Consider the following 23,052-nt stretch of genomic DNA (forward strand, 5'->3'; position numbering starts at 1 on the left):
GTTATACTGATTACACTGATACCTGTCAGCAGGATTGTGCTCAGTGACTACAGACAGTGTCAGGTCGGTGCCGTTATACTGATTACAGTGATACCTGTGATCAGGATTGTGCTCAGTGAAAACAGACAGTGTCAGGTCGGTGCTGTTATACTGATTACACTGATACCTGTCAGCAGGATTGTGCTCAGTGACTACAGACAGTGTCAGGTCGGTGCTGTTACACTGATTACACTGATACCTGTCAGCAGGATTGTGCTCAGTGACTACAGACAGTGTCAGGTCGGTGGCGATATACTGATTACACTGATACCTGTGATCAGGATTGTGCTCAGTAACTACAGACAGTGTCAGGTCGGTGCTGTTATACTACTTACAGTGATACCTGCGATCAGGATTGTGCTCAGTGACTACAGACAGTGTCAGGTCAGCGCCGTTATACTGATTACACTGATACCTGTGATCAGGATTCTGCTCAGTGACTACAGACAATGTCAGGTCGGTGCCGTTATACTGATTACACTGATACCTGTCAGTAGGATTGTGCTCAGTGACTACAGACAGTGTCAGGTCAGTGCCGTTATACTGATTACACTGCTACCTGTCAGCAGGATTGTGCTCAGTGACTACAGTGTCAGGTAGGTGCCGTTATACTGATTACACTGATACCTGTCAGTAGGATTGTGCTCAGTGACTACAGACAGTGTCAGGTCGGTGCCGTTATACTGATACCTGTGATCAGGATTGTGCTCAGTAACTACAGTGTCAGGTCGGGGCTGTTATACTTATTACACTGATACCTGTCAGCAGGATTGTGCTCAGTGACTACAGACAGTGTCAGGTTGGTGCCATTATACGGATTACACTGATACCTGTGATCAGGATTGTGCTCAGTGACTACAGTGTCAGGTCGGTGCCGTTATACTGATTACACTGATACCTGTCAGCAGGATTGTGCTCAGTGACTACAGACAGTGTCAGGTCGGTGCTGTTACACTGATTACACTGATACCTGTCAGCAGGATTGTGCTCAGTGACTACAGACAGTGTCAGGTCGGTGGCGTTATACTGATTACACTGATACCTGTGATCAGGATTGTGCTCAGTAACTACAGACAGTGTCAGGTCGGTGCTGTTATACTACTTACAGTGATACCTGCGATCAGGATTGTGCTCAGTGACTACAGACAGTGTCAGGTCAGCGCCGTTATACTGATTACACTGATACCTGTGATCAGGATTCTGCTCAGTGACTACAGACAATGTCAGGTCGGTGCCGTTATACTGATTACACTGATACCTGTCAGTAGGATTGTGCTCAGTGACTACAGACAGTGTCAGGTCAGTGCCGTTATACTGATTACACTGCTACCTGTCAGCAGGATTGTGCTCAGTGACTACAGTGTCAGGTAGGTGCCGTTATACTGATTACACTGATACCTGTCAGTAGGATTGTGCTCAGTGACTACAGACAGTGTCAGGTCGGTGCCGTTATACTGATACCTGTGATCAGGATTGTGCTCAGTAACTACAGTGTCAGGTCGGGGCTGTTATACTTATTACACTGATACCTGTCAGCAGGATTGTGCTCAGTGACTACAGACAGTGTCAGGTTGGTGCCATTATACGGATTACACTGATACCTGTGATCAGGATTGTGCTCAGTGACTACAGTGTCAGGTCGGTGCCGTTATACTGATTACACTGATACCTGTCACCAGGATTGTGCTCAGTGACTACTGACCGTGTCAGGTTGGTGCCGTTATACTGATTACACTGATACCTGTGATCAGGATTGTGCTCAGTGACTACAGACAGTGTCAGGTCGGTGCTGTTATACTGATTACACTGACACCTGGTGATGGAATCTGTCTTGTGGTTGTTAGAATCATAGAATCATAGAATCATAGAATCGTAGAGTTGGAAGGGACCTCCTGGGCCATCTGGTCCAACCCCCTGCTCAAAGCAGGATTCGCTAAATCATCCCAGTCAGATGTCTGTCCAGCCTCTGTTTGAAGACTTCCATTGAAGGAGAACTCACCACTTCTCGTGGCAGCCTGTTCCACTCATTGATCACTCTGTCAAAAAGTTTTTTCTAATATCTAATCTGTGTCTCCTCCCATTCAGTTTCATCCCATTGCTTCTAGTCTTTCCTTGTGCAAATGAGAATAAAGTTGATCCTTCTACAATGTGACAGCCCTTGTTGTGGAATATGTGTCAGTAGTTTTCTGTTAATGAGATTCTGGTGCTCCGAGGCGCCCTGTGGGCGGGGCTGTGGGCGTGGTCTTTATGTGGCACTCTGCTCACATATTCATCTGTATGGCTTATGACATGTCTGATCCCCCAGTGACCCGCCCCCTCAGCAGGCGCTGGCACTGCAGCATGATCGCATATATAATATCTATTTAATTATTTCATTTAGTGATATAAAATTTATTCCGAAAAAAAAAAAGTTCTCAAAATGGTACTGGTCGCATCTGCACAGTAGCATAATTCAGGACGTGATAGATGCCACTGCGCAGGTGCCGCTGGCGCCATTTTGCTATAAGAAAAAAAATATTTCCACCAAGATGGCGCCAACAGCACATGCGCAGTTGCATCTATCAGCGATCTAATAAATGCTACTGCGCAGGTGCTGATGTCTTGGTGGAGACATTTTTTTTATATGCAGCAGCACACTCCGGTCCCGAGTGACAGCAGCAGCACCGGGCGTTGATGCGAGAGGCTCATGCGAGTTTCTCGCATCACACACACAAGTGTGATCACGGGCTAATCAGTATAATGGCGCCAACCTGACACAGTCTAGTCACTGAGTACAATCCTGCTGACAGGGGCACTTTAACATTTGGTCTGAATATGTCCTCTGGAGGCTATTTCATGTCTCCTAAATCATCACATACACCTTGTCATGAGATGTGGCAAAAAAGCGCCATTCAGGTTCCAGTCTAAAATCTTTCTTGTGATGGCATAAATTGATAACGCTTTTCCTATTTTTATACTGTGAGGAAGGCCATCTGAGAAGCAGTAGACCTTGCACAAACTTGGTAAGATGTCAGATGCCACACAAGAGTGACAGAGCAGTGACCTGAAACGTGCGTCACTGAGGATGCTTCATTTCAAGACAGAGAAAGTAAAAGGAGGGTCGGGATGTCCCAGCCACCTACTTTTTGAGGATGCCTCGATTCAGAGCAGAAAGGGGAGTGACAGCAGCTTCAGCCAGCAGATGATGATTCGTTTGAGCATCCCATCATGCACTGAGGATTCTCAAATGAATTATCATAGGACAAGGATAATATACATCTTCTTGTATGATAGGTCTTTTGTGCGATATACACCGTCTTGAGTGGTATAGTACATGTGTGCGGTATACACCGTCTTGGGTGGTATAGTACATGTGTGCGGTATACACCGTCTTGGATGGTATAGTACATGTGTGCGGTATACACCGTCTTGGGTGGTATAGTACATGTGTGCGATATACACCGTCTTGGGTGGTATAGTACATGTGTGCGATATACACCGTCTTGGGTGGTATAGTACATGTGTGCGGTATACACCGTCTTGGGTGGTATAGTACATGTGTGCGGTATACACCGTCTTGGGTGGTATAGTACATGTGTGCGATATACACCGTCTTGGGTGGTATAGTACATGTGTGCGGTATACACCGTCTTGGGTGGTATAGTACATGTGTGCGGTATACACCGTCTTGGGTGGTATAGTACATGTGTGCGGTATACACCGTCTTGGGTGGTACAGTACATGTGTGCGGTATACACCGCCTTGAGTGGTATAGTACATGTGTGTGCTATACACCGTCTTGGGTCGTATAGTACAGGTGTGCGATATACACCGTCTTGGGTGGTATAGTACATGTGTGCCATATACACCGTCTTGGGTGGTATAGTACATGTATGCGGTATACACCGTCTTGGGTGGTATAGTACATGTGTGCGGTATACACCGTCTTGGGTGGTATAGTACATGTGTGCGGTATACACCGTCTTGAGTGGTATAGTACATGTGTGCGGTATACACCGTCTTGAGTGGTATAGTACATGTGTGCGATATACACCGTCTTGGGTGGTATAGTACATGTGTGCGATATACACCGTCTTGGGTGGTATAGTACATGTGTGCGGTATACACAGTATTGGGTGGTATAGTACATGTGTGCGATATACACCGTCTTGGGTGGTATAGTACATGTGTGCGATATACACCGTCTTGGGTGGTATAGTACATGTGTGCGATATACACAGTATTGGATGGTATAGTACGTGTACGGTATACACAGTATTGGGTGGTATAGTACATGTGTGCGATATACACCGTCTTGGGTGGTATAGTACATGTGTGCGATATACACCGTCTTGGGTGGTATAGTACATGTGTGCGATATACACCGTCTTGGGTGGTATAGTACATGTGTGCGGTATACACAGTATTGGGTGGTATAGTACATGTGTGCGATATACACCGTCTTGGGTGGTATAGTACATGTGTGCGATATACACCGTCTTGGGTGGTATAGTACATGTGTGCGGTATACACAGTATTGGGTGGTATAGTACATGTGTGCGGTATACACAGTATTGGGTGGTATAGTACATGTGTGCGATATACACTGTCTTGGGTGGTATAGTACATGTGTGCGGTATACACAGTATCGGGTGGTATAGTACATGTGTGCGATATACACCGTCTTGGGTGGTATAGTACATGTGTGCGATATACACTGTCTTGGGTGGTATAGTACATGTGTGCGATATACACCGTCTTGGGTGGTATAGTACATGTGTGCGATATACACCGTCTTGGGTGGTATAGTACATGTGTGCGATATACACCGTCTTGGGTGGTATAGTACATGTGTGCGATATACACTGTCTTGGGTGGTATAGTACATGTGTGCGATATACACCGTCTTGGGTGGTATAGTACATGTGTGCGATATACACCGTCTTGGGTGGTACATGTGTGCGGTATACACAGTATTGGGTGGTATAGTACATGTGTGCAGTATACACAGTATTGGGTGGTATAGTACATGTGTGCAGTATACACAGTATTGGGTGGTATAGTACATGTGTGCAGTATACACAGTATTGGGTGGTATAGTACATGTGTGCAGTATACACAGTATTGGGTGGTATAGTACATGTGTGCAGTATACACAGTATTGGGTGGTATAGTACATGTGTGCAGTATACACAGTATTGGGTGGTATAGTACATGTGTGCGGTATACACAGTATTGGGTGGTATAGTACATGTGTGCAATATACACAGTATTGGGTGGTATAGTACATGTGTGCAGTATACACAGTATTGGGTGGTATAGTACATGTGTGCAGTATACACAGTATTGGGTGGTATAGTACATGTGTGCAGTATACACAGTATTGGGTGGTATAGTACATGTGTGCAGTATACACAGTATTGGGTGGTATAGTACATGTGTGCAGTATACACAGTATTGGGTGGTATAGTACATGTGTGCAGTATACACAGTATTGGGTGGTATAGTACATGTGTGCAGTATACACAGTATTGGGTGGTATAGTACATGTGTGCAGTATACACAGTATTGGGTGGTATAGTACATGTGTGCAGTATACACAGTATTGGGTGGTATAGTACATGTGTGCGATATACACCGTCTTGGGTGGTATAGTACATGTGTGCGATATACACTGTCTTGGGTGGTATAGTACTTGTGTGCGGTATACACAGTATTGGGTGGTAGAGTACATGTGTGCGGTATACACAGTATTGGGTGGTATAGTACATGTGCGGTATAGTACATGTATGTGGAGTATGGCTACTTTCTTGCTGTTATTCCTCCGCTGATGTAGTCTTGCTTCTGACCCTATATAACACACGACGCCGAGGAATGGATGGTGATAACCCACATGTCACATTACCGGCGCTTCCACCTCTCCCAGTACCTGTAGTGGTTCCCATTGTGGAGCTTCCCAAATAAAAACTATTAGATCTGTGAAGACTCTCTAACAGGGTTACAGGCCCTCCGGGGTCACTATAAGTGTATTAATGGGTGTTACATGTCAGCGACAACTCTCACATAATGATTCCCGACATGTAGACAAGAGTCCCACCCCGAACACCAGGTACTGCCTTCTGAATAGACACATTTCTTCATGTACCACAATGGCTTGAAGATGACCCGGCTACCTGCCGCTGCCCCTCCACCTGCCGCTGCCCCTCCACCTGCCGCATCCACTCTCAACATCTTGTATTCATTACATGTGTCGGACCTAGAGGCAGGAAGAACCCGGCCGTTCATCAGCTTGTACACAGCTACATAACACAACCTTTCACAGAGCAGCGCGTAACACTGGGGGCTCGCATCGATGGGGCACACAGCGGGGTCTGGGACTTACATGAAGTGGCTGTCCTTCCACTGCTCAGAGCTGCGTTCTGCTATGACGCCGGTCAGAACTTCAGAACTGGATGGCATACCAATTCTCACACCGTCCCAAGCCACAAGGAGCCAATGTCACTGCCGAGAAACCAGAGACAGTTAATAATGTCAAAATCAGTCACATACATTCAGCCAGAATATCCTGCTGCCCACTGGGTGCTGAGGGGTCTCCTATGCCTAGGAAGCAGCGTGGAGCCCCAGTGCATCCCAATGTTCTGGTGCAAGAAGCAGTGCAGAACCTGCGTGCCAAGTCTGAAGAGTAGAAGGAAACCCCAGTAAACCCCGATATACAGTGCAGAAGCCTGGATATGACGGTATTTTAGGCTCAGAGAGCAATAGGGCACCCAGCTGTGTCCCAGTGTCCTTCTCTTAGAGGATAGGATCCCAGCATACGTCCTAGGTCTAGGGAGCAGTGCCGTACCCTGCAGTACCCCAGTCTTCCATGTCTTGTGAGCAGTGCAGGACCCCCCAAGCCCTGCTGTATCGTGGTCCCTTCCAGACCTGAGGATATCCCAGAGTTCTGTCCCCACAGACTAGCAGTGCCGCCGGACTGCTGCACACCCTGGTGTCCCCCTGCTGCTCCGGAGACTCACTGAGAGCCAGCAGTCAGTCAGAGCATGATGCCACGGGGAGAGAGTCTAGTCCTGAGCAACACTGGGCCATTGTGGCTACTCTCACACTTGACAGTAAGTTATGAGTCCTTTGTGAGCTCAAGGGAAGGAAAACAGAGATCGGAATTTGGCAGGAAAATATAATACAGAATTCTCCTGTCCGTGGAACCTGCAGCTTTTTCTCCCCCTTTGGTGGAAACAATCAAGCATTGTTGAAAAAAAGAAAAGCAAGTTTGACAGATGAAATATAGTGAGGCCCCTTTTAGGAAAACAGTAAACAAAAGCAGCATTGAGGGCCGATCCCCAGCGTTACTCTATAGAGGAGCTCAGAGCGCCACAAAAACCACTGGCCATTCTCCCACACTTACAGTTAACCCATGCACTGCCACCGCCCAGGAGAATTGTCCGCCAGGGAACGTGAAAGCGTTAACACCGCCAGATGAATAGGAGAGGATGCCAGAGGCAGAATATCGCGCTCTTTTTTCCAGAAATTAGATACAATAAGAAGCTAAAAGAGACTCAAAGGGAAAGACAAGCCAAGAGAAGTGTCATTGTCAACTATAAAGGGCCAATTCTGTGCGCGACAGGAAGACTCGGACACTGGAGACCGCTCTATAGAAATATGAAAGGACGGAAGCCATTGCTGGGGATCTCGCTCTCCCTCCAGCCCGGTCCTAAGTGAGGTCATTGCTGGCATGGGAGAAGAGAAAGTCCTCCTGTAGTGGCGCTTCGGACATCTGGATGGACAGCAAACACTGGACTATTTTTTTGCTCATTGCTGAAGAGCGCATAGAGTGGCTCCAGGGGGCTGTGGATCGGAGGGACTGTGGGCCCGGGCAGGGCTGTGGTTCCAGGGGGGGCTGTGCTACGGATGGAGGGACTGTGGGTCCAGGGGGAGCTGTGGGTCAAGGGTGGCTGTGCTACGGGTGGAGGGATTGTGGGTCCAGTGGGAGGGAATGTGGGTCAAGGGTGGCTGTGCTACGGGTGGAGGGATTGTGGGTCCAGTGGGAGGGATTGTGGGTCCAGAGGGGCTGTGCTATGGATGGAGGGACTGTGGGTCCAGGGGGGGCTGTGGGTCAAGGGTGGCTGTGCTACGGGTGGAGGGATTGTGGGTCCAGTGGGAGGAATTATGGGTCCAGGGGGGCTGTGCTACGGATGGAGGGACTGTGGGTCCAGGGGGGGCTGTGGGTCAAGGGTGGCTGTGCTACGGGTGGAGGGATTCTGGGTCCAGTGGGAGGAATTATGGGTCCAGGGGGCTGTGCTACGGATGGAGGGACTGTGGGTCCAGGGGGAGCTGTGGGTCAAGGGTGGCTGTGCTACGGGTGGAGGGATTCTGGGTCCAGTGGGAGGAATTATGGGTCCAGGGGGGCTGTGCTACAGATGGAGGGACTGTGGGTCCAGGTGGAGGGATTGTGGGTCTGGGGGGGAGGGAGTGTGGGTCCGGGGGGGCTGTGGGTCCAGGTGGAGGGATTGTGGGTCCAGGGGGGCTGTGGATCGGAGGGACTGTGGGCCCGGGCAGGGCTGTGGTTCCAGGGGGGCTGTGCTACGGGTGGAGAGATTGTGGGTCCAGTGGGAGGGATTGTTGGTCAAGGGTGGCTGTGATAACGAAAATGCATCAAAAAGCTGCATAATTTCAGTAAAGCTTGAGCACATGATTAAAAAAGGAGACGCCGAGTCCCTTTGTAATAAACCTGGTTTGTAATTTGCACTGTTCCCGATCTCTGGACACAGTCTGCAGTGTAAGGCTGAGTGCAGACGGAGTTTTTGGCCCTGCGGATTTGGTGACGGGGAGATGGAAAACCGCACAAAACAAGTGACATGCTGCGGATTTTGTACCGCGGAAAAATCCGCAGCGTCTGCACAGCGGGTTTTTTTTTTCATTGCTTTTAAGGCTACTGTACATCACAATGCGGATATGCAGCGTTTCTGCGCGGTAAAATCCGCTGTGGATCCGCTGCAAATCTGCATCGTGTGCACACAGCCTAAAGAACGGAAGGTTTGCTTGTCGTGGCTGCATCCGGCATACAGCCGTGCCCTCCCACGTGATACAGTGTGTAGGGGACAATATTCAGTACTGAGAGGGCAGTAATACATAAAGTCAGAGAGGAACCATTCTTTACACTGCAGGCTATACACAGAAAATGGGAAAAAAAAGCTCATAGTAAAACAATCTATGTATTTAACGTTTGGTGACAAACACTCATTATAGTAACATAGTCCTGAGCGACTATCAGGGCATGCTGGGGGTTGTAGTTTCACCTCTGCTGGGGAGCTACTTGTGTCTGACCATGGTCACAGGCGCCTCTGTAAGGGCATGCTGGGGGTTGTAGTTTCACCTCTGCTGGGGAGCTACTTGTGTCTGACCATGGTCACAGGCGCCTCTGTCAGGGCATGCTGGGGGTTGTAGTTTCACCTCTGCTGGGGAGCTACTTGTGTCTGACCATCGTCACAGGCGCCTCTGTCAGGGCATGCTGGGGGTTGTAGTTTCACATCTGCTGGGGAGCTACTTGTGTCTGACCATCGTCACAGGCGCCTCTGTCAGGGCATGCTGGGGGTTGTAGTTTCACCTCTGCTGGGGAGCTACTTGTGTCTGACCATCGTCACAGGCGCCTCTGTCAAGGCATGCTGGGGGTTGTAGTTTCACCTCTGCTGGGGAGCTACTTGTGTCTGACCATCGTCACAGGCGCCTCTGTCAAGGCATGCTGGGGGTTGTAGTTTCACCTCTGCTGGGGAGCTACTTGTGTCTGCCCATCGTCACAGGCGCCTCTGTCAGGGCATGCTGGGGGTTGTAGTTTCACCTCTGCTGTGAGATAGATCAATGGAATAAGGAAAATGAAGCGGGGAAAGTACACAGGGCCACTGGTCGGTTATGAAATCCCAGGCGATTTTCCTTCCTAGAGGGAGCGCGTTTCAGGAGGTGAAGCGGCGTGGGACCCCTCGTCCCCAGTAATGAGTGTGAGCTCATGCTCGGCACCGCTCCTCTTCAGGGTGGCTCCGCAGCTGAACGCCACTTTCCACGTCAGCCTGATTGAGTGTCTATGAGTTCGCCAGATGGCAATTGTTCTGGGCTGTGAGTGACGTGACGGCTCAGACATGACTTGCAGCAACGCACAGAAATCCACATGTGTTCAGCCAGTTCAGGAACTGTTCGGGAAGGACCACAAAGCAATAAAGTCCCCGCTAGGGTCGGATGACACAGGCCTTGCACATCATCAGCTGCTGCTACACCCATGTACAGCGATCACCGAGCGGGCGTCAGTCTGGACGCCACAATAGAGATTTCTGCAGGCGGACGAATCCTGATGAGATGCTAAACTAAATATTAGCCGGTAATAACAGAGGCCACGCTCGCAGTCCGCGATGCCCGATGCCGCTGCAACCATTGATGGCGATGCGCTTGGCCTTTCCTAAGTCAACATCACATCACGAAGAAGATAAAGGTTTTACCTCCTTGATTATACAAAGTATCACATTGTGGATTGGAGAAGGTCACCGCGCCAGTTATAGGGCCCCCTGTATATTAAATCCTAGGCAAAGGCGAGACGATTATTTGTGCAATCCACAATCCGCTGTATACAGATTCTGAAGCGCGTATAAAGCTGCTGCTCCTCCATTATTACAGCCACCATCTACGAGGCCATCACTCCATTATTACAGCCACCACCATCTACGAGGCCATCACTCCATTATTACAGGCACCATCTACTAGGCCATCACTCCATTATTACAGCCACCACCATCTACGAGGCCATCACTCCATTATTACAGCCACCACCATCTACGAGGCCATCACTCCATTATTACAGCCACCACCATCTACTAGGTCATCACTCCATTATTACAGCCACCACCATCTACTAGGCCATCATTCCATTATTACAGCCACCACTCCATTATTACAGCCTCCATCATCTACTAGGTCATCACTCCATTATTACAGCCACCACCATCTACGAGGCCATCACTCCATTATTACAGCCACCACCATCTACGAGGCCATCACTCCATTATTACAGGCACCATCTACTAGGCCATCACTCCATTATTACAGCCACCACCATCTACGAGGCCATCACTCCATTATTACAGCCACCACCATCTACGAGGCCATCACTCCATTATTACAGCCACCACCATCTACTAGGTCATCACTCCATTATTACAGCCACCACCATCTACTAGGCCATCATTCCATTATTACAGCCACCACCATCTACTAGGCCATCACTCCATTATTACAGCCACCACCATCTACTAGGTCATCACTCCATTATTACAGCCACCACCATCTACTAGGCCATCACTCCATTATTACAGCCTCCAACATCTACTAGGTCATCACTCCATTATTACAGCCACCACCATCTACTAGGCCATCATTCCATTATTACAGCCACCACCATCTACTAGGCCATCACTCCATTATTACAGCCACCACCATCTACTAGGCCATCACTCCATTATTACAGCCACCATCATCTACTAGGCCATCATTCCATTATTACAGCCACCACCATCTACTAGGCCATCACTCCATTATTACAGCCACCATCATCTACTAGGCCATCATTCCATTATTACAGCCACCACCATCTACTAGGCCATCACTCCATTATTACAGCCACCACCATCTACTAGGCCATCACTCCATTATTACAGCCACCACCATCTACTAGGCCATCACTCCATTATTACAGCCACCACCATCTACTAGGCCATCACTCCATTATTACAGCCTCCATCATCTACTAGGTCATCACTCCATTATTACAGCCACCATCTACGAGGCCATCATTCCATTATTACAGCCTCCATCTACGAGGCCATCACTCCATTATTACAGCCACCACCATCTACTAGGCCATCACTCCATTATTACAGCCTCCAACATCTACTAGGTCATCACTCCATTATTACAGCCACCACCATCTACTAGGCCATCATTCCATTATTATAGCCACCACCATCTACTAGGCCATCACTCCATTATTACAGCCACCACCATCTACTAGGCCATCACTCCATTATTACAGCCACCATCATCTACTAGGCCATCATTCCATTATTACAGCCACCACCATCTACTAGGCCATCACTCCATTATTACACCCACCATCATCTACTAGGCCATCACTCCATTATTACAGCCTCCATCATCTACTAGGCCATCACTCCATTATTACATCCACCTCCATCTACAAGGTCATCACTCCATTATTACAGCCTCCATCTATGAGGCCATCACTCCATTATTACAGCCACCATCTACTAGGCCATCACTCCATTATTACAGCCACCATCTACGAGGACATCACTCCATTATTACAGCCACCATCTACGAGGCCATCATTCCATTATTACAGCCTCCATCATCTACTAGGCCATCCCTCCATTATTACAGCCACCACCATCTACTAGGCCATCACTCCATTATTACAGCCACCATCTACGAGGCCATCATTCCATTATTACAGCCTCCATCTACGAGGCCATCACTCCATTATTACAGCCTCCATCATCTACAGTCATGGCCAAAAGTTTTGAGAATGACACAAATATTATATTTTAACATGATCTGTTGCCCTCAGGTTTTTATGTGTGTTTGTCAGATGTTTTTATCACATACAGAAATATAATTGCAATCATATTATAAGTAGCAAAAGGTTATATTGACAGTTAGAATGAGTTAATGCAGCAAGTCAATATTTGCAGTGTTGACCCTTCTTCAGGACCTCAGCAATTCTCCCTGGCATGCTCTCAATCAACTTCTGGATCAAATCCTGACTGATAGCAGTCCATTCTTGCAAAATCAATGCTTTTATTTTGTCTGAATTTGAAGGTTTTTGTTTGTCCACCTGTCTCTTGATGATTGACCACAAGTTCTCAAAGGGATTAAGATCTGGGGAGTTTCCAGGCCATGGTCCCAAAATCTCTATGTTTTGTTCCCTGAGCCATTTAGTTATCACCTTTGCTTTATGGCAAGGTGCTCCATCATGTTGAAAAAGGCATTGTTGATCGCCAAACTGTTCTCGGACGGTTGGGAGAAGTTGCTCTTGGAGGACATTCTGGTACCATTCTTTATTCATGGCTGTGTTTTTAGGCAAGACTGAGAGAGAGCCCATTCCCTTGGCTGAGAAGCAACCCCACAAGTGAATAGTTTCAGGATACTTGACAGTTGGCATGAGACAAGACTGGTGGTAGCGCTCACCTGGTCTTCTCCGAATAAGCCGTTTTCCAGATGTCCCAAACAATCAAAAAGGGGATTCATCAGAGAAAATGACTTTACCCAAGTCCTCAGCAGTCCACTCCCTGTACCTCTTGCAGAATATCAGTCTGTCCATGATGTTTTTCCTGGAGAGAAGTGGCTTCTTTGCTGCCCTCGAGACCAGGCCTTGCTCCAAGAGTCTCCGCCTCACAGCGCGTGCAGATGCACTCACACCTGCCTGCTGCCATTCCTGAGCAAGCTCTGCACTGCTGGTAGCCCTATCCCGCAGCTGAAACACTTTTAAGAGACGGTCCTGGCGCTTGCTGGTCTTTCTTGGGCACCCTGGAGCCTTTTTGGCAACAAGGGAACCTCTCCCCTTGAAGTTCTTGATGATGCGATAGATTGTTGACTGAGGTGCAATCTTTCTAGCTGCGATACTCTTCCCTGTTAGGCCATTTTTGTGCAGTGCAATGATGACTGCACGTATTTCTTTAGAGATAACCATGGTTAACAGAAGAGAAACAATGATGCCAAGCACCAGCCTCCTTTTAAAGTGTCCAGTGGTGTCATTCTTACTTAATCATGACAGATTGATCTCCAGCCCTGCCCTCATCAACACCCACACCTGTGTTAATGGAGCAATCACTAAAACGATGTTAGCTGGTCCTTTTAAGGCAGGGCTGCAATAATGTTGAAATGTGTTTTGGGGGATAAAGTTCATTTTCAAATATTGAGTTTGCAAGTAATTGCTGTTAAGATGATCACTCTTTATAACATTCTGGAGTAAATGCAAATTGCCATTAGAAAAAAATGAAGCAGTAGACTTTGTAAAAATTAATAATTGTGTCATTCTCAAAACTTTTGGCCATGACTGTACTAGGTCATCACTCCATTATTACAGCCTCCATCATCTACTAGGCCATCACTCCATTAATACAGCCACCACCATCTACAAGGCCATCACTCCATTATTACAGCCACCACCATCAACTAGGTCATTACACCATTATTACATCCACCACCATCTACGAGGCCAACACTCCATTATTACATCCACCACCATCTACTAGGCCATCACTCCATTATTACATCCACCACCATCTACTAGGTCATCACTCCATTAATACATCCACCACCATCTACGAGGCCATCACTCCATTATTACATCCACCACCATCTACTAGGCCATCACTCCATTATTACATCCACTACCATCTACTAGGCCATCACTCCATTAATACATCCACCACCATCTACTAGATCATCACTCCATTATTACAGCCACCACCATCTACTAGGCCATCACTCCATTATTACAGCCTCCATCATCTACTAGGTCATCACTCTATTATTACAGCCTCCATCATCTACTAGGTCATCACTCCATTATTACATCCATCATCTTCTACTAGGTCATCACTCCATTATTACAGCCACCTTCTACTAGGTCATCACTCCATTATTACAGCCTCCATCATCTACTAGGTCATCACTCCATTATTACAGCCTCCATCATCTACTAGGCCATCACTCCATTATTACAGCCTCCATCATCTACTAGGTCATCACTCCATTATTACAACCTCCATCATCTACTAGGCCATCACTCCATTATTACAGCCTCCATCATCTACTAGGTCATCACTCCATTATTACAGCCTCCATCATCTACTAGGTCATCACTCCATTATTACAGCCACCATCATCTACTAGGTCATCACTCCATTATTACAGCCTCCATCATCTACTAGGTCATCACTCCATTATTACTTACATCATGATCTACTAGGTCATCACTCCATTATTACAGCCACCACCATCTACTAGGCCATCACTCCATTATTACAGCCTCCATCATCCACTAGGTCATCACTCCATTATTACAGCCTCCATCATCTACTAGGTCATCGCTCCATTATTACAGCCTCCATCATCTACTAGGTCATCACTCCATTATTAGAGCCTCCATCATCTACTAGGTCATCACTCCATTATTACAGCCACCTTCTACTAGGTCATCACTCCATTATTACAGCCTCCATCATCCACTAGGTCATCACTCCATTATTACAGCCTCCATCATCTACTAGGTCATCGCTCCATTATTACAGCCTCCATCATCTACTAGGTCATCACTCCATTATTAGAGCCTCCATCATCTACTAGGTCATCACTCCATTATTACAGCCACCTTCTACTAGGTCATCACTCCATTATTACAGCCTCCATCATCTACTAGGTCATCGCTCCATTATTACAGCCTCCATCATCTACTAGGTCATCACTCCATTATTACAGCCTCCATCATCTACTAGGTCATCACTCCATTATTAGAGCCTCCATCATCTACTAGGTCATCACTCCATTATTACAGCCACCTTCTACTAGGTCATCACTCCATTATTACAGCCTCCATCATCCACTAGGTCATCACTCCATTATTACACCCTCCATCATCTACTAAGTCATCACTCCATTATTACAGCCACCTTCTACTAGATCATCACTCCATTATTACTTCCATCATCATCTACTAGGTCATCACTCCATTATTACAGCCTCCATCATCCACTAGGTCATCAATGCATTATTACACCCTCCATCATCTACTAGGTCATCACTCCATTATTACAGCCACCTTCTACTAGGTCATCACTCCATTATTACAGCCTCCATCATCTACTAGGTGATCACTCCATTATTACAGCCACCTTCTACTAGGTCATCACTCCATTATTACAGCCTCCATCATCTACTAGGTCATCACTGCATTATTACAGCCTCCATCATCTACTAGGTCATCACTCCATTATTACAGCCTCCATCATCTACTAGGTCATCACTCCATTATTACAGCCACCACCATCTACTAGGCCATCACTCCATTATTACAGCCTCCATCATCTACTAGGTCATCACTGCATTATTACAGCCTCCATCATCTACTAGGTCATCACTCCATTATTACAGCCTCCATCATCTACTAGGTCATCACTGCTTTATTACAGCCTCCATCATCTACTAGGCCATCACTCCATTATTACAGCCTCCATCATCTACTAGGCCATCACTCCATTATTACAGCCTCCATCATCAACTAGGTCATCACTCCATTATTACAGCCTCCATCATCTACTAGGTCATCACTCCATTATTACAGCATCCATCATCAACTAGGCCATCACTCCATTATTACAGCCTCCATCATCTACTAGGCCATCACTCCATTATTACAGCCACCATCATCAACTAGGCCATCACTCCATTATTACAGCCTCCATCAACTACTAGGTCATCACTCCATTATTACAGCCACCACAATCTACTAGGTCATCACTCCATTATTACAGCCTCCATCATCTACTAGGTCATCACTCCATTATTACAGCCTCCATCATCTACTAGGTCATCACTCCATTATTACAGCCACCACCATTTACTAGGTCATCACTCCATTATTACAGCCTCCATCATCTACTAGGTCATCACTCCATTATTACAGCCTCTATCATCTACTAGGTCATCACTCCATTATTACAGCATCCATCATCAACTAGGCCATCACTCCATTATTACAGCCTCCATCATCTACTAGGTCATCAATCCATTATTACATCCATCATCATCTACTAGGTCATCACTCCATTATTACAGCCTCCATCATCTACTAGGTCATCACTCCATTATTACAGCCTCCATCATCTACTAGGCCATCACTCCATTATTATAGCCACCACCATCTACTAGGTCATCACTCCATTATTACAGCCTCCATCATCTACTAGGTCATCACTCCATTATTACAGCATCCATCATCAACTAGGCCATCACTCCATTATTACAGCCTCCATCATCTACTAGGCCATCACTCCATTATTACTGCCTCCATCATCTACTAGGCCATCACTCCATTATTACAGCCTCCATCATCTACTAGGTCATCACTCCATTATTACAGCATCCATCATCAACTAGGCCATCACTCCATTATTACAGCCTCCATCATCTACTAGGTCATCACTCCATTATTACATCCATCATCATCTACTAGGTCATCACTCCATTATTACAGCCTCCATCATCTACTAGGTCATCACTCCATTATTACAGCCACCTTCTACTAGGTCATCACTCCATTATTACAGCCTCCATCATCTACTAGGTCATCACTGCATTATTACAGCCACCATCATCTACTAGGCCATCACTCCATTATTACAGCCTCCATCATCTACTAGGTCATCACTCCATTATTACAGCCTCCATCATCTACTAGGCCATCACTCCATTATTACAGCCTCCATCATCTACTAGGTCATCACTCCATTATTATAGCCTCCATCATCTACTAGGTCATCACTCCATTATTACAGCCACCACCATCTACTAGGTCATCACTCCATTATTACAGCCTCCATCATCTACTAGGCCATCACTCCATTATTACAGCCTCCATCATCTACTAGGTCATCACTCCATTATTACAGCCTCCATCATCTACTAGGTCATCACTCCATTATTACAGCCACCACCATCTACTAGGTCATCACTCCATTATTACAGCCTCCATCATCTACTAGTTCATCACTCCATTATTACAGCATCCATCATCAACTAGGCCATCACTCCATTATTACAACCTCCATCATCTACTAGGCCATCACTCCATTATTACAGCCTCCATCATCTACTAAGTCATCACTCCATTATTACAGCCTCCATCATCTACTAGGTCATCACTCCTATAGTACAGCCTCCATCATCTACTAGGCCATCACTCCATTATTACAGCCTCCATCATCTACTAGGTCATTACTCCATTATTACAGCCTCCATCATCTACTAGGTCATCACTCCATTATTACAGCCTCCATCATCTACTAGGCCATCACTCCATTATTACAGCCTCCATCATCTACTAGGTCATCACTCCATTATTACAGCCTCCATCATCTACTAGGTCATCACTCCATTATTACAGCCACCATCATCTACTAGGTCATTACTCCATTATTACAGCCTCCATCATCTACTAGGTCATCACTCCATTATTACAGCCTCCATCATCTACTAGGCCATCACTCCATTATTATAGCCACCACCATCTACTAGGTCATCACTCCAGTATTACAGCCTCCATCATCTACTAGGTCATCACTCCATTATTACAGCATCCATCATCAACTAGGCCATCACTCCATTATTACAGCCTCCATCATCTACTAGGCCATCACTCCATTATTACTGCCTCCATCATCTACTAGGCCATCACTCCATTATTACAGCCTCCATCATCTACTAGGTCATTACTCCATTATTACAGCATCCATCATCAACTAGGCCATCACTCCATTATTACAGCCTCCATCATCTACTAGGTCATCACTCCATTATTACATCCATCATCATCTACTAGGTCATCACTCCATTATTACAGCCTCCATCATCTACTAGGTCATCACTCCATTATTACAGCCACCTTCTACTAGGCCATCACTCCATTATTACAGCCTCCATCATCTACTAGGTCATCACTGCATTATTACAGCCTCCATCATCTACTAGGCCATCACTCCATTATTACAGCCTCCATCATCTACTAGGTCATCACTCCATTATTACAGCCTCCATCATCTACTAGGCCATCACTCCATTATTACAGCCTCCATCATCTACTAGGTCATCACTCCATTATTATAGCCTCCATCATCTACTAGGTCATCACTCCATTATTACAGCCACCACCATCTACTAGGTCATCACTCCATTATTACAGCCTCCATCATCTACTAGGCCATCACTCCATTATTACAGCCTCCATCATCTACTAGGTCATCACTCCATTATTACAGCCTCCATCATCTACTAGTTCATCACTCCATTATTACAGCATCCATCATCAACTAGGCCATCACTCCATTATTACAACCTCCATCATATACTAGGCCATCACTCCATTATTACAGCCTCCATCATCTACTAGGCCATCACTCCATTATTACAGCCTCCATCATCTACTAGGTCATCACTCCTATATTACAGCCTCCATCATCTACTAGGCCATCACTCCATTATTACAGCCTCCATCATCTACTAGCTCATCACTCCATTATTACAGCCTCCATCATCTACTAGGTCATCACTCAATTATTACAGCCTCCATCATCTACTAGATCATCACTCCATTATTACATCCACCACCATCTACTAGGTCATCACTCCATTATTACAGCCTCCATCATCTACTATGTCATCACTCCATTATCACAGCCACCACCATCTACTAGATCATCACTCCATTATTACAGCCTCCATCATCTACTAGGTCATCACTCCATTAATACAGCCTCCATCATCTACTAGCTCATCACTCCATTATTACAGCCTCCATCATCTACTAGGTCATCACTCAATTATTACAGCCTCCATCATCTACTAGGTCATCACTCCATTATTACATCCATCATCATCTACTAGGTCATCACTCCATTATTACAGCCTCCATCATCTACTAGGTCATCACTCCATTATTACAGCCACCTTCTACTAGGCCATCACTCCATTATTACAGCCTCCATCATCTACTAGGTCATCACTGCATTATTACAGCCTCCATCATCTACTAGGCCATCACTCCATTATTACAGCCTCCATCATCTACTAGGTCATCACTCCATTATTACAGCCTCCATCATCTACTAGGCCATCACTCCATTATTATAGCCTCCATAATCTACTAGGTCATCACTCCATTATTACAGCCACCTTCTACTAGGCCATCACTCCATTATTACAGCCTCCATCATCTACTAGGCCATCACTCCATTATTACAGCCTCCATCATCTACTAGGTCATCACTCCATTATTACAGCCTCCATCATCTACTAGCTCATCACTCCATTATTACAGCCTCCATCATCTACTAGGTCATCACTCAATTATTACAGCCTCCATCATCTACTAGATCATCACTCCATTATTACATCCACCACCATCTAATAGGTCATCACTCCATTATTACAGCCTCCATCATCTACTATGTCATCACTCCATTATCACAGCCACCACCATCTACTAGATCATCACTCCATTATTACAGCCTCCATCATCTACTAGGTCATCACTCCATTATTACAGCCTCCATCATCTACTAGGTCATCACTCCATTATTACAGCCTCCATCATCTACTAGGTCATCACTCCATTATTACAGCCACCTTCTACTAGGTCATCACTCCACTATTACAGCCTCCATCATCTACTAGGTCATCACTGCATTATTACAGCCTCCATCATCTACTAGGCCATCACTCCATTATTACAGCCTCCATCATCTACTAGGCCATCACTCCATTATTACAGCCTCCATCATCTACTAGGTCATCACTCCATTATTACAGCCTCCATCATCTACTAGGTCATCACTCCATTATTACAGCCACCACAATCTACTAGGTCATCACTCCATTATTACAGCCTCCATCATCTACTAGTTCATCACTCCATTATTACAGCATCCATCATCAACTAGGCCATCACTCCATTATTACAGCCTCCATCATCTACTAGGCCATCACTCCATTATTACAGCCTCCATCATCTACTAAGTCATCACTCCATTATTACAGCCTCCATCATCTACTAGGTCATCACTCCATTATTACAGCCTCCATCATCTACTAGGCCATCACTCCATTATTACAGCCTCCATCATCTACTAGCTCATCACTCCATTATTACAGCCTCCATCATCTACTAGGTCATCACTCAATTATTACAGCCTCCATCATCTACTAGATCATCACTCCATTATTACATCCACCACCATCTACTAGGTCATCACTCCATTATTACAGCCTCCATCATCTACTGTGTCATCACTCCATTATCACAGCCACCACCATCTACTAGATCATCACTCCATTATTACAGCCTCCATCATCTACTAGGTCATCACTCCATTATTACAGCCTCCATCATCTACTAGATCATCACTCCATTATTACATCCACCACCATCTACTAGGTCATCACTCCACTATTACAGCTTCCATCATCTACTAGGTCATCACTCCATTATTACAGCCTCCATCATCTACTAGGTCATCACTCCATTATTACAGCCTCCATCATCTACTAGGCCATCACTCCATTATTACAGCCTCCATCATCTACTAGGTCATCACTGCATTATTACAGCCTCCATCATCTACGAGGCCATCACTCCATTATTACAGCATCCATCATCAACTAGGTCACCACTCCATTATTACATCCACCACCATCTACTAGGCCATCACTCCATTATTACAGTCACCACCATCTACTAGATCATCACTCCATTATTACAGCCTCCATCATCTACTAGGTCACCACTCCATTATTACAGCCTCCATCATCTACTAGGTCATCACTCCATTATTACAGCCTCCATCATCAACTAGGTCATCACTCCATTATTACAGTCACCACCATCTACTAGGCCATCACTCCATTATTACATCCACCACCATCTACTAGGCCATCACTCCATTATTACATCCACCACCATCTACTAGGCCATCACTCCATTATTACAGTCACCACCATCTACTAGGCCATCACTCCATTATTACAGTCACCACCATCTACTAGGTCACCACTCCATTATTACAGCCTCCATCATCTACTAGGTCATCACTCCATTATTACAGCCTCCATCATCTACTAGGTCACCACTCCATTATTACATCCACCACCATCTACTAGGCCATCACTCCATTATTACAGTCACCACCATCTACTAGATCATCACTCCATTATTACAGCCTCCATCATCTACTAGGTCATCACTCCATTATTACATCCACCACCATCTACTAGGCCATCACTCCATTATTACAGTCACCACCATCTACTAGGTCACCACTCCATTATTACAGCCTCCATCATCTACTAGGTCATCACTCCATTATTACAGCCTCCATCATCTACTAGGTCATCACTCCATTATTACAGCCTCCATCATCTACTAGGTCATCACTCCATTATTACAGCCACCTTCTACTAGGTCATCACTCCACTATTACAGCCTCCATCATCTACTAGGTCATCACTGCATTATTACAGCCTCCATCATCTACTAGGCCATCACTCTATTATTACAGCCTCCATCATCTACTAGGCCATCACTCCATTATTACAGCCTCCATCATCTACTAGGTCATCACTCCATTATTACAGCCTCCATCATCTACTAGGTCATCACTCCATTATTACAGCCACCATCATCTACTAGGTCATTACTCCATTATTACAGCCTCCATCATCTACTAGGTCATCACTCCATTATTACAGCCTCCATCATCTACTAGGCCATCACTCCATTATTATAGCCACCACCATCTACTAGGTCATCACTCCATTATTACAGCCTCCATCATCTACTAGGTCATCACTCCATTATTACAGCATCCATCATCAACTAGGCCATCACTCCATTATTACAGCCTCCATCATCTACTAGGCCATCACTCCATTATTACTGCCTCCATCATCTACTAGGCCATCACTCCATTATTACAGCCTCCATCATCTACTAGGTCATCACTCCATTATTACAGCATCCATCATCAACTAGGCCATCACTCCATTATTACAGCCTCCATCATCTACTAGGTCATCACTCCATTATTACATCCATCATCATCTACTAGGTCATCACTCCATTATTACACCCACCATCATCTACTAGGTCATCACTGCATTATTACAGCCACCATCATCTACTAGGCAATCACTCCATTATTACAGCCT

At 45.9% G+C, this 23,052-nt stretch overlaps 1 protein-coding gene across 6 annotated transcripts in view; it reads right to left on the reverse strand.

Moving 5' to 3' along the window:
* The window catches only part of SOX6 (SRY-box transcription factor 6), a 650,335-nt gene that overhangs the window by 418,215 nt on the left and 209,068 nt on the right, over window positions 1-23,052 (reverse strand). For 4 of the 6 annotated variants that reach the window (XM_073550747.1, XM_073550749.1, XM_073550746.1 and 1 more), the window contains one exon: window positions 6,401-6,519. The exons of the other annotated variants lie outside the window; for them this stretch is intronic. In XM_073550747.1, coding sequence (XP_073406848.1) covers window positions 6,401-6,477 — 77 coding nt within the window. In that variant the 5' untranslated portion in view covers window positions 6,478-6,519. The remainder of the gene's footprint in view (window positions 1-6,400; window positions 6,520-23,052) is intronic. 6 annotated transcript variants of the gene reach the window in all.

The sequence above is a fragment of the Dendrobates tinctorius genome, unplaced genomic scaffold, assembly GCF_039654945.1.
Source record: "Dendrobates tinctorius isolate UK_male_01 unplaced genomic scaffold, ASM3965494v1 ptg000168l, whole genome shotgun sequence".
Taxonomy (NCBI): Eukaryota; Metazoa; Chordata; class Amphibia; order Anura; family Dendrobatidae; genus Dendrobates; species Dendrobates tinctorius.